The sequence below is a fragment of the Saimiri boliviensis genome, chromosome 13 (assembly GCF_048565385.1).
Source record: "Saimiri boliviensis isolate mSaiBol1 chromosome 13, mSaiBol1.pri, whole genome shotgun sequence".
In the NCBI taxonomy this organism is placed as follows: Eukaryota; Metazoa; Chordata; class Mammalia; order Primates; family Cebidae; genus Saimiri; species Saimiri boliviensis.
Window position 1 is genome coordinate 25,257,098 of NC_133461.1, and position 17,031 is coordinate 25,274,128.

At 35.1% G+C, this 17,031-nt stretch overlaps 1 protein-coding gene across 4 annotated transcripts in view; it reads right to left on the minus strand.

Annotated features, from left to right (window-relative positions):
• DCC (DCC netrin 1 receptor) overlaps positions 1-17,031 on the minus strand; it is a 1,201,717-nt gene that overhangs the window by 141,572 nt on the left and 1,043,114 nt on the right. For 3 of the 4 annotated variants that reach the window (XM_003926060.3, XM_074383426.1, XM_074383425.1), the window contains exons 16-17: positions 10,715-10,810; positions 4,937-5,169 (exon numbers count right to left, since the gene is read on the minus strand). In XM_003926060.3, the coding sequence (XP_003926109.1) occupies positions 4,937-5,169; positions 10,715-10,810 (329 nt within the window). The remainder of the gene's footprint in view (positions 1-4,936; positions 5,170-10,714; positions 10,811-17,031) is intronic. The other variant, XM_074383427.1, reaches the window with a different exon arrangement.

The window sequence follows — 17,031 nt, forward strand, 5'->3', positions numbered from 1 at the left end:
ATTTTTTTTAAACGTAAGTTTTAATGTTGTATATGTTAAATAGACCATTGTTATTATTTTCCACTCACAACAAAGTTAATTTATTAGAGTTCTAAGGCTTATCATATTTTTGAAAAAGCCTTTCAGGTTTAAACTTTTAGTGCTTCCAGTAGCTATTTACATCTTACAGAGAAAATAAGACAAAGGCAATGTTTTGTCATGTGATTTTTGTTCTTTCTGCAGAGTTCACACTAAACAAAGATTTAAGGATGGTAACTAGAGCAATTGATCAAGGAAGGAACAGCAAATTGGATAAGTATTAAAGGATTACATTGGTGTTCAAAGTGGTGTTGGTATTAAGTCTTCTAAATCCATTAATTGTCTTTTAAATGACAAGTTAGAGATATTTTAGTAGAAAGTAAATTATAGGTCTTTACTGCTTACTCAAAAAATCAAAATGGTAATAAAGACGAAATATATTCCAAGGTTTAATACATTAAAGTATGTTTTCCATATAAGCAGAAAAATTTGAGACAATTTCTTTTATAAATATCAACCTGTGCTTGGTGTTAGGTGTCTTTCTTCAAAGTTAAATACTTTTATTTTTAAGCTTATGACATTTATTATCTACTTATGTCTAAAATAATTAAGCAAAGCTCTTCTTCCCCACTCATATCATATCTATCTCATCCTTACTACTGTAGGAAGGGATATCTTTTTAAAAATTATTCTACAATTAATCCTTCTTAAGTTACAGGTATGAAAATCTTATATTTCATTATAATACCAAATAAATATGTACTATACTAATAACATTTCGATGATGTGTATATTCAGCATTTTAAAGCTAAGACCTCAAATATTTATCAGAAGCCCTGCTTAAAAATAATTGTAGGTTGGGCATAATGGCTCAGTAAGCACTTTGGGAGACCAAGGCGGGTGGTTCACCTGAGGTTAGGAATTCTAGAAAAATCTGACCAATATGGTGAAATCCTGTCTCCACTAAAAATACAAAAATTAGCTGGACGTGGTGTCATGCCCTTGTAGTCCCAGCTACTTGGGAGGCTGAGACAGGAGAATCGCTTAAACCTGGGAGTCAGAGGTTGCAGTAAGCCAAAATCAGGCCACTGCACTCCAGCCTGGGCAACAGAGTGAGACTCTGTCTCCAAAATAAAAAAACGGTTTAAAAAAACTGTAAAAATATGTGCTCTAAATAAATGTAAACATGTTTGTATATAATCAGGAAGATGAAATTACATCAAATAAAACAAAAAGTAGTCAGTTAGTATCTGAAATGCAGATATTTTACTTCCATTTTTGCCTTTCTTCATCATGAACACCTTTAAGTCTTAGAAATGGAAATAAATGGGAGAAATAAGGGAAGAAAAATATTTTAGATAAGAGGGGAGGATATCTCAATAAAACCAGTTTCTGGGTACAGATATCACTGGCATTGGAGAGGCCAAGAAGTAAGATCATCTTTGTGTTCTAGACTGACACCTTTGCATTCTATGAATTTACTGAGTTTTCTCCAGACCTTATAGAAAGCTACTGCTTATCTTAAAAAGCATAGAAATACTGTGAAAAACCATGCCAGTTATCTCTGCGAGCATAAAATAACCAGACAGTACCTCTCCGAGCCATACTTTTTTTTTTATTTTGAGATGAAGGTTTGCTCTTGTCACTCATGCTGCAGTGTAATGATGTGGTGTCGGCTCACTGTAACCTCTGCCACTTAGGTTAAAGCAATTCTTATGCCCAGCCTCCCAAGTAGCTGGGATTACAGGTGCACTCACCACCATGCCCAACTATTTTTTTTTTATTTTCAGTAGAGATGGGGTTTCACTATGTTGGCCAGGCTGGTCTCGAACTCCTGACCTCAGGTGATCCACCCGCCTCGGCTTCCCAAAGTGCTGGGATTACAGGTGTGAGCCACTGCACTTGGCCCGAGCTTTCCTTTTTTTGCACGCAAAATGAAGACAATCATAGCACTGACTTTGACCCAGAGAAAGTATTAAATAAATATTAGCTACATTATTTCATGCATTTCCTCCTGTTGTACATAATTTTAGGCATGTGTTACATGCTCCATTGAGTTTTATGCAGTTTGAGAGCTGAGACTGAGTCCTGCACAACTTCATATCCTCTGTAACATCCATGTTATATCTAGTGAGCACTAGTCAACATTCAATGAATATATTTTGAATAGAAGTTTGTGCAAAACATTACATGATTAAACACTTTAATATAAAAAATTATATAAAATATCTCCATTTGATCAGGAAAACTAATACAGAGTTTTAGAAAATCAAAACATGAGCACCTGTATTATAGATTGATTTGGGACTAAACACAACTAGAAGGGCACTCCTGTGGGGAAATCCCTGGATGATGCCATTGGGTCCCCTGCAATACAGCTCTAGTTTAATGAGAAGTTTCTTTCAAGTTATATCACCTAACTCTGTCTTCATACACACTACTTAACTAAGAAGAATCTCATTGTTTTTACAGTAAGTATGAACATTCCCATCATATAGATGAGACAAATGAGACTGAGCAGGTTAAGTTGCATGACAGGATGTGGCAAAGCCAACCCTTGAGTGAAGGTCACGTGCCTCCATGTATGTTTTGTTTGTTTGTTTCCTGTCTTGTGTATGCCCCGCCTACCGTTTAAAGCTGTAGCGGAAATGAGATAAAGATACAATATTAGCTTGAAAAGTGCAAAGTGAAAACTCAAAGAATCTATTACCATTATTTGTAAAATTTAAATGTCTTGTATATCTTTCTAGTTTCCTCTAACCCTCCTCATATCAGGATGTGGATACACATAGAAAGAAAGGGGGAGAAATAATATATACATTAGTAATTGAACGCCTTATGTCAGGGAAGATGAAGAGAAGAGGAACAGATAAAATCTTTTTGGTAATTCAGTAATTGAATGCCGTTTAGTAATTGAAAGCCTACGTCAGGGAAGATGAAGGGAAGAGGAACAGTTAAAATCTTTTTGAGTTGGGTCTCACCCCACAGGCACTCTTTGTGAGATTCAATAATTCCATGTCTGCTGTACTAACTATTGAACTGAAATAATTTGCTTCAGGAAATTTTGCAACTCAAACCATTCTGGAGAAAACAATAATTGTTCCTTAGAACATTTCACATTCTGGCAAAGTAGCTATGGCCATTCTGTGAAATGAATGTATCTACAAAGTACAGCAATTATGACATAAAATTTTTAAAGTGGAGAAAGTGGTCTTTTAAAAGTAAACAGAGAATTGGGTAATCTATATAAAAAGAGATATTTTTTAATGGTCTCATATGTTTCATTGGTTGTCTTTTCTTACAATGTTATCTTTATTTATAGTTCTGTTGAATCTTAAATCTACTATTGTAAGGAGATGGATAGGGTACTTAAAACCTACCTTCTATCAGTGATACTATTTAGACTTGCCCGAAGAGTTTTTCCAAACACCTCACCTAACAGGGCAGCGGTACCAAAGAAAACTGCCTTTAAATGATTTCAACTAAAACCTGATTTATGATGAAATGTGAATGGTATGCCATTTAAAAGTTGAAAGACACCAGAGGCAGATCCAGCATGGCTGTGGACAGAAAGAGGCAGACTTACAGAACTGATGGTGGGATTTTGCTGTAGCTGCAGGATGGGCATTAGAAACATCCTCAAGATATTTTCATCCCCACAAAATCACCACTAGCTAGAGGCTGAATTCAGGAGGATGGTAGTTCAGTGAGAAGAACATTGGCTGAAGTATCAGGAGATCTAAAATGTCCTCAAGAGCTACCCCAATCAAGTGGTTAAGAGAATACAAAAGGAGTCGGAAAGAAGACGGAGTGCCAGGGTTGAACTGTTTGATTTCTTAGTTGCAGGGTGGCATGTATGCTCTTATTTCCAAAACTGATGTCTTCATTCCCAATCAGTATCTTATGAATGTTCAAGTCTTAAATGTGTTTTTATATATAACTTATTATATAATAAGTTCTTTATATAAAAAGAACTTATTCTTTTAAATGTATTCCCAGATCTGAGTGTATATTCATCCTAAAATTACACAGTAAGTAACAATGACTACATCATGTTTTCTTTCAAAATTAACCATCTCTATGATGTAGTATATCTCTAGGTACATAGTAGGTTCTTGACAACTACTTGTTGATCTCATTTTCGTCTACATTTGTGTATTGTCTATATATACTATTGTAGCAGTTTTAGGAGGTAACAAAATTATTTTAGTATATACCTAGTTGTTACAATCCCTGAGGCTGGATGGTAGAGATTTGAAACTGGTAATGACTGTCTTAAATACGTATCCCTAAGGAGTTCTTAAAGCGGTTGTGAGATGACTCTGTGATATGTACAAGAACAGAGAGCAGGTGTAATTCACGTTAGCTAAAGGGAAATATGGATTGTGAGTTTTCTTTACCACATGAGGGTGTTTTCAAGGCTAAATGAAGTAGGTGTTAATGGCTTAGCGTACTAAGGTTGTCATAAAAAATATCTTCAAGTTATCTATTCCCAGTTATGTTCACTGAAACATGGGTCTCTGTGACATTAATAGGGTTGCTTTTGGAATCAGTCTAGATTGCATACAAAAAAATGGATAACAAAATCTATCCAGAAAATTAACATAGATCTCTGCTATTTTCAAGGGACAATGACATTCTCTTGTACAGAATCAAATAATTTACACAAACTCAGCATCTGGTGAAAATCAAATAACATTTTACAGTGCTTGATGTTTTCCTACCTTGCCTTAGAATTGCTTCCTAAAATATAACTATTCTCATATTAATTTTAGATACTGAGTTATTAAAATGCTTTGTTTTTCCACATAGACACACAGCAGCAAAATGACTCATGACAGTCCAGGAGGCATTTAAAACAATGCATTAATCAAATATCAGTTCATTTTAAATTTCATGCTACCAATTAGAACTTCACCTTGTATTTTGCACTCGCAGAAAAGCTGGTTCTCCACCGGACAGTGTAAAGTCGCACCTCAGATGTCTTTTGGTTCTTAGGGACAGAGTTGTCTGCCCAGCTGACCCTCACAGCATCGTGGGTAAGAGCCACAGCCTGTACACCTACTGGTGGGAGCATGGGGGTGGAGAGATCTGGGACCGAGGTGGGGAAATCATCAAGCAAAGGATAATAATCAACTGGGTCAGTGGGATCTGGGTTTAAAAACCCACCAAATGAAACAAACAAATAAATATGTAAATAAAAGCGTTAAAAAATAAACATCAGTGGTAACACATCACAATGAGTTAAATGCATGGCAATAATGATGAAAGGGAACATGAGAAGAACAGAAAAAAATGTAATTAATTCAATCGGAAAACACATTAGAAACAGTATTGCTATACTGCAAAAAAGTAATTCAATATTTTCTATAATTTACTAATTCCCTTAGAATGATTTTATCAATTTAGCTGTCACTTCTGCTTATATATTTTAAAGTCCATTTTTAAATGTTGCACATTGCTTCTTAAAATATCTAGTTATAGAATCTATCAATCAGTTTTATTACCATATAATTTAAAATAAGATAAAAACGGGGCTTCTGGTTTATTTCTTCCTGCAAAAAATTGCTTAACTAATATCTATTTTTTTGTTTATTTTCTCCTCCGTCTCTAACTTAATAGGGTTTCTCTAATGTTTTCACTGTTGTTTAGCTTATATCTGCAAACACATTTTCTAGGCAAGAAACAAATAATAAAGAAAAAGTTCCCCGACATCCACAGCAACGTGTGTGTGGCTGTGATTGCATAAAGCCAGAGTGACCAAGTACACATGATCCCATGGATCAACCATATATTTGATAATTGTTTCAGACAGCATGTGGTTTGTCAGGCTTTCCTCGATTGGAATCCTTGAAAATGTAGAAGTGTGATTTTACCCACATTCTCACATAGTGATTAGCTAAGTTTTTAGTTTCAGTAGGAGTTTCCATACTCTACATTACTAAAATTTTATATTATTGAATGAGAAGACAGCATTAACTGCTTACAGACTTACAAGATTTGCACGGAGGTATATACATGCTTTGATCCATAACATAATGGGAAACTGTATAATGATGTGTGTGTTTTTACAAAATTCTGCAAAATACCTTGTAATCATGTTTATGCTGGGATATCATCAGAATCAGAGAAGCTTGTTTTTTTTGTCATAGTAATAGTCTAACCTTGAGCATTGATTACTTAAGACATTTACACATAAAAATATATTATATAATGCATAGTCTAACAAAAATAATAAGATATGATAATACAACTCTCAGGCTGGCCATATGATGACATTTGGGGAGATAAGAACTAATAAAATACTTGGTGTCTACAGCAGCATAATACAGGGTGTATTTTTTTCAACAGTCTAGTTTAAAGTGAAGTGACTGCTGGCTGGTTTTGATGATTACTTCACTTTGTCCACTGCATTTCAAATGCCTATCCCCCATTCATCACCCTGTTTTCCAATGAATTATTTAGTAGTTTACTAGTCTGTGGTCTTTGGAGCAAAATATAAAACTGAAAACAAAAACAGAAAAAAAGAAGAGAAAGAGAGAGAGAGAGAGAGAGAGAGAGAGAGAGAGAGAGAGAGAGAGAGAAAGTGAGAGAGAGAAACAGAGAAAGAGAGCTATGTTTAAAATGTAATGACAGAGCCTAGGCTGTCTTATTTTTTTTGATGTCTCTTTTTATTAAGGGCTCCTTTAAACTCAAATGGATTTATAAAACGATGAAGGGGGAAGAGAAGACATTGCAGTCTCCATAAGGATCTCAGTCATTCATCAGGTTTTTATAGCAGTGGAAGACATTTTTGCCAAATTAAAGTAGGTGCTACCTTGCTTTACTTGTTTCTATTTTTAGCTGGCTTTACAAGAAGCATGGTATACACATAGGGAAAATTTTCTAATTTACAAACTCCTTTTTTTATCTATCCATTTTATTGGATTACCCTCTTTGTTTTCTTAATCCAGTTTCATTGGTAGACACATATTAACTGCATAGCTTTTCACAGGTGCTATACATAAGGTTTTGAAATAGGGTGATTCTACTTCAAGAAATGCTAATAGTCAATCCTACTATTTCTGATTTTAAAGGAGTATATTATTCATGACTATTGTTATTGAGTTTCTTGGAGTCAGTTCCAAAATGCTTATCTCAAATTTCAAGCAAGGGTGTTTGTTCTATTTATTGACGGACTTACACAGTCCAGAAATTTCTATCCTTGGCTAAGTGTTTTTTTTTTTTTTCCCATTTTATGGATTAAATTTTTTTTTCCGATGTGGCTTGTCATTCTACTTGACACTTCCTTCAGAGCTATGCTAATACAAAGGCCAGTAGTTACATGAAGTATTTAAGTTTAAATAAATTAAAATTAAATAATGAAAAATTCACTTGTTGTGTTGCACTAGGCAATTTCAAGTGTTAAACTGCTACAAAAGCCTAGTGTCTGATGCAGATATAGAGCATTTCCAGCAAAGCAGAGCATTCTTATACATAGCAAGCACAGCTATTAATGCATATTGCATATATTAACTGTCTTTTTCTCTCAGGTCAGAAACTATTAATATTTGAATAATTGAATTTAACACATTCTTTTGTTGCTACACAACTTTTTTTTTTTCTCTCTTCCTACTCCTGGGTGCTTTATACGCTGCTGATTGAGTGGTTTCATTCAAAAGAATTGAAAAAAAATATATAGCCTCAAAGCTTTTGCTAAGAAAGAAATTCATTTGATTCCTAACAGGTGTTTCCTTAAGCGCCCATACATGTTCAGTCATTATACTAATGTTCAAAACGACCTTTAGCTTTGTGTGGTGACTCATGCCTATAAACCTAGCACTTTGGAAGGCTGAGGCAGAAGAATCACTTGAGACCAGGAGTTCAATACCAGCCTGGGCAACATAGCAAGACCCCATCCCTAAAAAAAAAAAATTAATAGTAATTGCCAGGTATGTTGGTGCACACCTGTAGTCCCAGCTACCCGGGAGGCTTAGGTGGGAGGATCACTTGAGTCCAGGAGGTCAAGTCTGCAGTGAGCCACCCTGACTGCACCACTGCATTCCAGCTTTGGCAACAGAATGAGACCCTGTCTCCAAATATATATATGTGTGTGTGTAAATAAATAAAAGTAAACTTTAATGCCATTTGACATGGGATTGTACTTCATTTAAACATTGAAAAAACAGTTGAAAATAAGCCAATTCAACAATGTGTTTTGCTCATCTTCTGATTTTTGTCCTCTTTTCTTCTCCAGGCTCAAGATAGCTTGTCCTTACAATAAGAAATAAAGAGCTTTACAGCAAAAACTAGACTCTTAATGCATTTGGCCAGGTGAGACTTTCAGCAGCTCTAATAGTGATATTCCCAGTATGGGATGAGGCTCCAGAGCTCACCAATATCTGTGAGCATATGTGTGTAGAAAACTCCGTAACCTGATGCTTATTCTAGTTTGGGGTTTTATTGCCTGTGATATATTTTGTAGTTACTTTATATAGGCCCTTGATCAAGACTGCTCATGGGACTCCTTTGCAGAAGCTTAGAGACAGAGGATGTCTCTTACATGGCACTGACACATTTGTTAATGAAATTTCCTTAACCTTTGATTTCATTTATTTGTCCTTTGTTCTCCATGACATGTGGAAGCACAATAAAATAATTCTGCCACTTTCAGAAAAAGTGTTTTCCTTCCTTTGAAAAGGGCTGGATTCAAGCATTTTTCTCAAACCCTTTAATTGGCTTTTCTCCAATAATAAAATTCCTCACACAAATTCCAACTTTTAGTATTATTTCAATTCTCAGTCCCATTAGGATCTGAGTCATCAGAAAATTGCCTGGATCACTGGTGTTTTAGACACCACTTTGGGAATGCCATACGCTGGAATTAATGCAATGTGTGCTAATAAGAATGGTCCTTTCTGAACAACTTACTTTCAGTATCTTTGAATTCTTTCACTTTCATCAGTTTCTGATTGAAAAGTGATTTTTATTTGCCACCTCAGTGGTCCTTCCTTGTGGGCATTAGATTTGGTAAGAGAATAAGAGCTTGAAAAGACTGACCATAGTATCACTTGGCATGGCCTGATCACAAGTGCCAAGTCACCATGGCAATGAGCAGCTCCTGGGGAACAGAGATGATCACTAAAGGAAAATTATGGGACATGATGGTGCAGCCAAAGTGGCCGGTTTGCTCTCAAAGAATCTCGTTGCTAGCAGAGCCAGAGAATACGATCTTTATTCTCTTCATGAAAATCCCAGACACCCATCATGGTAATGTCTCGGTTAATATCCTCAACCTCAATTTTTCTCATCTCTCTCTATTTGGAGATAACATGTTTGATAGTAAATATTCTCTGGGTTATTTGCCCTTTAAGGGGAGTCATGAACCCCTTTAATTATACAATGAATGAGATATACTGTCTCCATCGATAAATAAATATATTGACAGCTGCCCAAAATTTTGCATCCTACTTTAGACAGATCTTAGACCTGGAAACAATGGTCAAAGATTCAAAGAGACTAGAATAACAACTTTGCCTTAAAATACACCATTGAAATCAATACAGTGACAGTATATTCTGGCGACCATCACATAACCATTATGAATATAGAACAACAGTATTCTTAAGATAATCTACAAATGAAGCCTGTGCATTTGGCAAACAAACTGCGCAAACTTTACATAAATTTGGGCAGTGGTAGAAGCCACAGGATTCTGCTATTTATTTTGTAACTATTTCTTCCTACTCGTCTAAATTTCAAACTTCAGTAACATCTCATGTTCTCTGGTGCTTGCTGTCTCAGATCCTTTCTTCTCATTAAGGGGACAATATCTGACAAGTTAAATGAGGTCTGAAGGGTATGAGGGGGGCAGGTTCAATGTATTAATTAGAGAGGGAACTTGGGTTTTACCTAGAGATTTCAGACAAAAGTCTGTGGCAGGGATTTGGGGGAGTAGTCAAGTGATTCTCCAGTGACTCTGAATAGCCCTACAAACATGTGTTGCTTACTGTATTTTGGATAAGCCTAGCTATTCTAAAAAATAGCCTCTATAAATGGGCTGGATCTCACCATCTTACCCCTTTCTTTCTCAGTTTCTTAAACTCTTTTACTCTTATGTGCTGCCTTTATAATCCAACTAACAGAAAAATTCCTAAGGGTGACAAGACCTTGAATCAGCTACTCCCTTTAATGTCCTGAGGCCCTGGGCACTGCTGGAGTGACCTGGAGGCTCACAGCTCAGGAAGATAACACCCATGTCAATCAGCCTAGTGCAAACCACCCCAGAAGGCCAGCTTCTCCTTGTCATCTTAGTTTGAAGGACGCTGTGTGGAGAAGCAAGTGTCTATTTAGGCATTTGGCAACTTTTGTGCAGGGACAAAGGTGGCATTGATTTGAGACAAGCTGCTCAGGAGATGGAAGCATGGTATCAAGGCACCAAAACTATGAAGCTATTGGGAAGGAACAGAATGAGAGATCTGTATTCTTCAAGTCCACGTGTGAATTTATAAACTGAATTCCTTCTACTTAATTTTGACTACCAAAGAAATAAGAAATGCATGCATATGTCTGCATATTTACATCTGTACATATGACACTCAGAAGATAATTACATACATTCATTTTTGTTTTCTTCTTTGTATTGTATTTTAGTTTTTCTTTTTTCACCATAAATCAAATACTACTTTGTCAGAGGAAGATGAATAATTTAACTTACCTGTTATAGACCTGGTGGTGGCACTTTCATAAAGAGGAACTCCTTCTCCTGCATTGTTAAAAGCTTTTAGGGAGATTACATAATGGGAACTTGACTCTGGAGAAAAACAGAAACAATACGAACATGTTGATTTATTTAATGTACCAAAATACTCAGGGAAAACATTTTCCTCAAAACAAATTTAATATAGTCTACTTGGTAAATTGTGTAAGAAAGAGTGAGTTGAATTCTGAAAGGATAGTGGCAGTGGGTGGTAGCAATAGGGTTTTTCGATCTTCCTCAATCCCCATATGAAAACACACTGAACTACTACTAGGTAGAAAACCAAAAGCATTCAGCCACTTGCTGCAGAACTCTGTGATGATGTGTGTCCTCCAACCCTAAAATACAAGTGGGTCTGAATATACAATCAAAAAGTCTCATGATCTGTTTGTTATCAGCATCTGTGTAAGAAAAATCAAAGGGAAATATCAAACCTAAAAAGAGGGTAATTCTAAAATAGATATCAGCCAATGGTCTAAAGCACAGAAGCTCAGTTTCAGAACAACAAATTTAAACACTCAAAACTGACCTCCAAAGTCTCCTCTCTAGGATGCGGCCCAAATTGCGGACAACCTCCTGGGAACTGATGTAAGATATAAGCAAGATTGAAATAATATTGATGAAGGGTAGAGTCCAGAAAAAATTAGGGGAGAAGAAGAACCATGAAAACTCAGAAAGCAAGCTGCCATAATGTTTAGTTGGCAAACTTTTGTAGGCCCAGATAGTAAATATTTTAGCTTTGAATGTCACATTGTTTCTGTCACATTTTTATCTGTTTATTTATTTACAACTTTTAAAAATGTAAGAACCACCCATAGTTCAGGCATCCATACAAGAACAGGACCCGGGCCAGATTCTACCTGTAACTTGTAGTTTGCTGAAACCTGTCTAATAAAAAGAACAGGACAGGGAGCTCTGTGTACTCAAAAGAGCTCTCCGAATATCTGGAAAAACAAAACAAAACAAAACAGAAAAGCAAATTACATCAGTGTAAACAACAAAAATGTATTGAGGTAAACGTCTTTATAAAATTACCGTAAGAAAAATATAAAATAGGGGAATATCATTCCCATAGAAAATTACAAAAATGGATAAAAAGTAGAAATAATTACACCAAAAAATTCATCAAAACTGCAACTTATGATTTCAAAATTAACTAAACTACATAAAGAAAATGATGCCAGATATGAAAGAGTAACATAAATCAGAAAACTCAGAAATTAGGTGGCATAACTCAAGAAATACATATATGTACATTAAAAATTTTTAGATAAGAAGGATAACTAGATGAATAAATACAACAAGTATGAAATGAAAACATAACAAAAGAAATTAAGAAGACTAAAGGAGGATTCGGGAGAAAGTAATAAACACTGAAGATCTAACATGCAGATAATAAGAGTCCTTGATGAAGAAAATCCAAAGGAAAATAAAAACAGAGTACTAAAAAAATTACTGATTTAAAATAATTTTTTAGTCAACTGGATAAAAATAATATATGACATATTAGAAAAAAGTAGATTATCAGACTTCATATGACATTTTGTGGCAGAAGAAGTTAGAGTAACTTTAGATATTCAACATAAGAAAATGTAATTCAAGGTTTTATAGTCAACAAGAGTTAACTTGAAACATATATAGGGTATAGTCAAACTGTTATCAACTAGCAAACACTCAGGAGTATTGTTCCCTGATCCCCCAAACTACTAGAAAATTAGCTTTAGGAAAACAAAATGACCAGAGGAACACTGACAATAGCTAACTGATGAACAAAAATTTAATAAACTAAGACTAAGTTAAAAGGAAGGTTTTTATTTTGTAATGGCTCCATGTTTTGACATTATAGATACAGTACTATTTTTTTTTTTTTTTTTTTTTTTTTTTTTTTTGAGACGGAGTTTCGCTCTTGTTACCCAGGCTGGAGTGCAATGGCGTGATCTCAGCTCACCGCAACCTCCGCCTCCTGGGTTCAAGCAATTCTCCTGCCTCAGCCTCCTGATACAGTACTATCTTAAGACAAAATTAAAGACTAGTGGCAGTATATGCAAAGATAAATGTTCCAATTATTATTGATGTTGACACTTTTATTATTATCTTAAGACTAATGTAATATGGAATAAAGCAAATGAGTAAACATGATATTCTATCATCCCCTATGTCTCTGAGAACTTCTTGGTGTAGGTGAAAAGACTTAGAGATGTAATACAGAAAAGGTTAAATAAAGTCTGTGTTCCTACAGTTTAACTGGAAAACTAAGTTTGAACTCAAATTGTATTTTTTCTCTTTTCCAGTTTTTTTCTGCTAAAGAAAAAGGTCTGGAAACACGGACTCAATAGCAATAAGCATCCCTAATACACAGACTACAGTTTGGTGGAAAAAATAATTCCTAATACAAAGAAACAGCTTCTTGCAGAACTAGCTGATTCTTAAAGTAGAAAACGCCAGTTCAACCTGAAGTATCTTGACATATTTGATAGAATGGAAGCAACTAGTAAAATCATATCAAATGGATTCAGGAGTCAATTTGAAGAGACTCTCTCATACCAGATATAAGGATAATCTGCACATAGAAAAACACAGTGTTATGATGTATGAAGAATGCATAATTTGCAAAAGGTATTTTAAAGAATAATAACAGTTGGTCATTTCTGAGGTTGTGAACTCAGAACATAATTCTAGCTAACAAATAAAGACAAAATGATAGAATTAAAATATTGCCGCTTTACAGCCCCCATTGATGAATGGATCTCAGCATTAAGCAATAATAATTGCTAAGATAAAACAGAAACAACGAGACAGTCTGTGCTTCCTGACGAAAGAACCTGCTGCCCTCCAGAATTTCGCCAGTGGGATCAAACCTACTTAGTCTCAACTAGCCTCTGGACCTAAATGACAGTTTGCAGAAAAGAGCAAATAAACGTGTTGAACTCCAAATTATAATACTTCTTTAAGCTACACATTTGTTGCACGTGGTTTTCTGTATCTGGGTTTTGTATCAAAATGCAAAAGCTTTAAAAATGAGTGAGTTTTTCTCTGAGAGGGAGCTATAAAAATTGGTCTGATGAGTTTTCTTCATAAAATTTGTATGTGACCTAAATGTTAATGTTAAAGATACTGACAATCCAAACCACATGGATTCAAGAGCTGTAATACAGCAAGAAGAATAAAATAATATTATATCTAATGTAGTCAAAAGGCTTCTATTCAGTGAAATTGCGTTCCCTCCAAAAGGGAATGTTTCTTTTCGAAAAATTTACGTTTCAAGCTCTTTTCCTAATAATCAAGTAATCAATCAACAAATGTTAAATGCTCTTTGAGATCCAAGTATTTGTAGAAGATGAATCTCTGTCAGGTTTCTAATATAATTCTGGGCAGAGAAAACAATGAAGACTATGTAAAATTAAACAATAAATCATGAGATACAGCTTATGACTGCTATACATTTAGAGGGCCGAAAACTTAGGAATTGGGTCATCAAAGAAGACTTTTGGAAGATATGAACTTTGAATTGGGGCTTATGAAGGGTAAGACTTGGAAGCAAAATAAGAGGAAGAAAACATTTCAGCAAAAAAGTGGTGAAAATACACTTGAGTAAACCAAAAAAATACACTTTTTTTTTCCACTGGGAAAAATATACTTTTGAGTTATTGCAGTAGAGACTAAGTCTGACTTCAAATATGTGAACCATCTATGCACCAAGAATGTAAACATTTTTATTAGGCTTGAGACATTTAAAACTGCCTTTTTGCAGTTCAAATTCCACTTGGTTCAAATGAATACATTTATGTATTTGCATGTATCTAAGTATTTATCAAGAGAGTGAAAAAGAGGTCAGAAATTCCAAACTCAAATGCTTAGGAGGGGTCTCTCTCTCTCTCTCTCTCTCTCTCTCTCTCTGTCTGTCTGTCTCTGTGTGTGTGTGTGTGTGTGTGTGTGTGTGTGTGTGTGTGTGTTGTTTTTAATCAATCAGAGAAAAAGAGAGAGAGAAAGAACAAAAAACAGATAGATTTGGCTACCATGTATGAAAGCCAATAGGGCAGGGAGGATCTTAGAAAGTATATGACTGATCTCGAGTGGAGCCACTATTCGGGTCCAATATAATATTAGCAAATGGAAAGTAGTCCCAGCGTTGTCAGATTATCTGGAAATCCAGATTTTTATGAGAAATTATCAAATTTTTTGGTGTTGGCAGATAATCGAAATAAATAAAATAAACCTGTGCTGTCAAAACTATCTCTCTAGATTGAATCCAAGCCTGAGTTACTAGTCTATAACCCTGGATAGATTCCTACATACCCGACAACATGCAAATATACATATAACCTTGGAAAAAGAGATACTCAAGTCTGGTCTTCCATAATCAAGGTGTCAACCATTAGAGTAACAACAACAAACGAGAAACTTCATATGATGTGGTAAAGTGCGGAAGCGGGGGATTGAATATAAAATAATGAAACAGGTTTTTAGGCGAGGAGATTTGGAGTGATTATTTTATATTCACACATCCAAATAGAATTAGGATTCAAAGTTAAGAATGTTCTGCTTGATAGGAAGCTTTTAAATTCCTAATCAGCGTTAACAGCTGAAGTTTATGGATAGCCAGCATATCCATGAGACACTAAATTAATGTCTTCATTTTTCTGTTCCCACCACCAAGGTGCTTAGTTTATAGCTCCATAGAAAATGCCCTCTGTAAAAGCTTCTGTAACATTACTGGATTATTATTTTTCAGTCTTTCAGGGTGTATATTATTTCTTATCAAAAAAAAAATTAAAAATACCTTACCTGGTTCTCATCTTATTGGTTTGAATTTTTACCGTAATATAAATGACAATAACATGTCATCTAGCTGTTACATGGATCATCCTGAGTAGCAATCATTATTTCTTCATCCCGTAACCCCCATAAATGTGAGGTAATTGTTGTTCCAATACAGACTCTTGCTAATACTGATACCTATCAAATCTCTAGTCATCTGAGTAAGGGCAGCATCTTTTTCACTTGATCATTAGCCATGCTACAGAGTATGCTAAACAGAGCCGGGCGTTTTATAATTTACTACCTGTTGAATTAATGAATTATACTAATCGTATCTCACCAATCCCTACTATGCTGTGTACATCTTAGAGAAGATCAACCTTACATGTAAACAAAAAGTAGTAACAGCTTCGCCCAGTAAAAAAGGAAACACACTTGCAACGTACTTGTAACTGATATAAGAATATCACATAGAGCAAGGAGTCCTGAAGACGTTTTGGCTCAGTATTTTCCTTTGTCAGTTAGTAACTGGAGGCTCAGTTAGAAAAGTTCACTGGCTTTTCTAAAGTAATGCAGAACTACCTAGGTAATAAAGGCTTGGGAAGACTCCAGAACCCCTTTGACTGACTTTTCCAGGAGCTTTCTTTCATGCTTTTCATACTTTATCTGCTCATAAACATTTTTTCGGGAGTCTGGCCTCTGTATTGTTCTTTTGCCAAACTGCATTTTGGACCTACTGAGGAAACAACAGGATTTTCATCTGGTGCTGATAAAGTTTGATATAATACTTGATCTTCCAGAACAACAATAATAAAATATTCATTTCTTAGTTAGCTAGTGGATATAGTGCTTTGATATCTTTTACATTGTGATGGAGGTATTTTGTTTGAATGTATATTGAGGGGGAAAGAAGCTTGAAGTGTGAATTGTGAGCAAGGAAGAATGAGGGTTTTCTGCCAGTACGAAAGAAAGGTGCACTTTACCACTGTACCACTAGAGAGCAATGTGGAGCTATTTTCCTGCACATGCTCAGAGCTCTTCAACTTTAAAACCAATAAATCACAAAAGAATTGCCTAGAATTGCTCCCTCTACAAAAGCATCAAATGAGTTAAACACATTTAATATTATCAGGATGATTCCAAATGAATTAATCATTAATTATGGCCAGACCCCATTGTGCAGGAATACACTTCATGACAATCATGACAGTAAATGTATTTTTTTATACTTGCTAAAATGTTGCAAATACATAGGCTTAAAAATTTATCAGTTGCCTCTGCATAATAAAGCTCAACAGTATTTTCTTCTTTGAATTTACCGTGATTTAATCATACTGAAATAATTTGGATTTTGGAATTTGGATGTCCACGGGAATTCTTTTAAATCAGCCATATTCTGGAGTTTTCCACAGATTTGAAATCATCTATCAGATTTGCATTACTGTTTGGCCAACCTTTTTTGTAGAACACTTTAGTTCAGAATAAAGGAGACTGAAGAAATACTTAATAACTTGTTG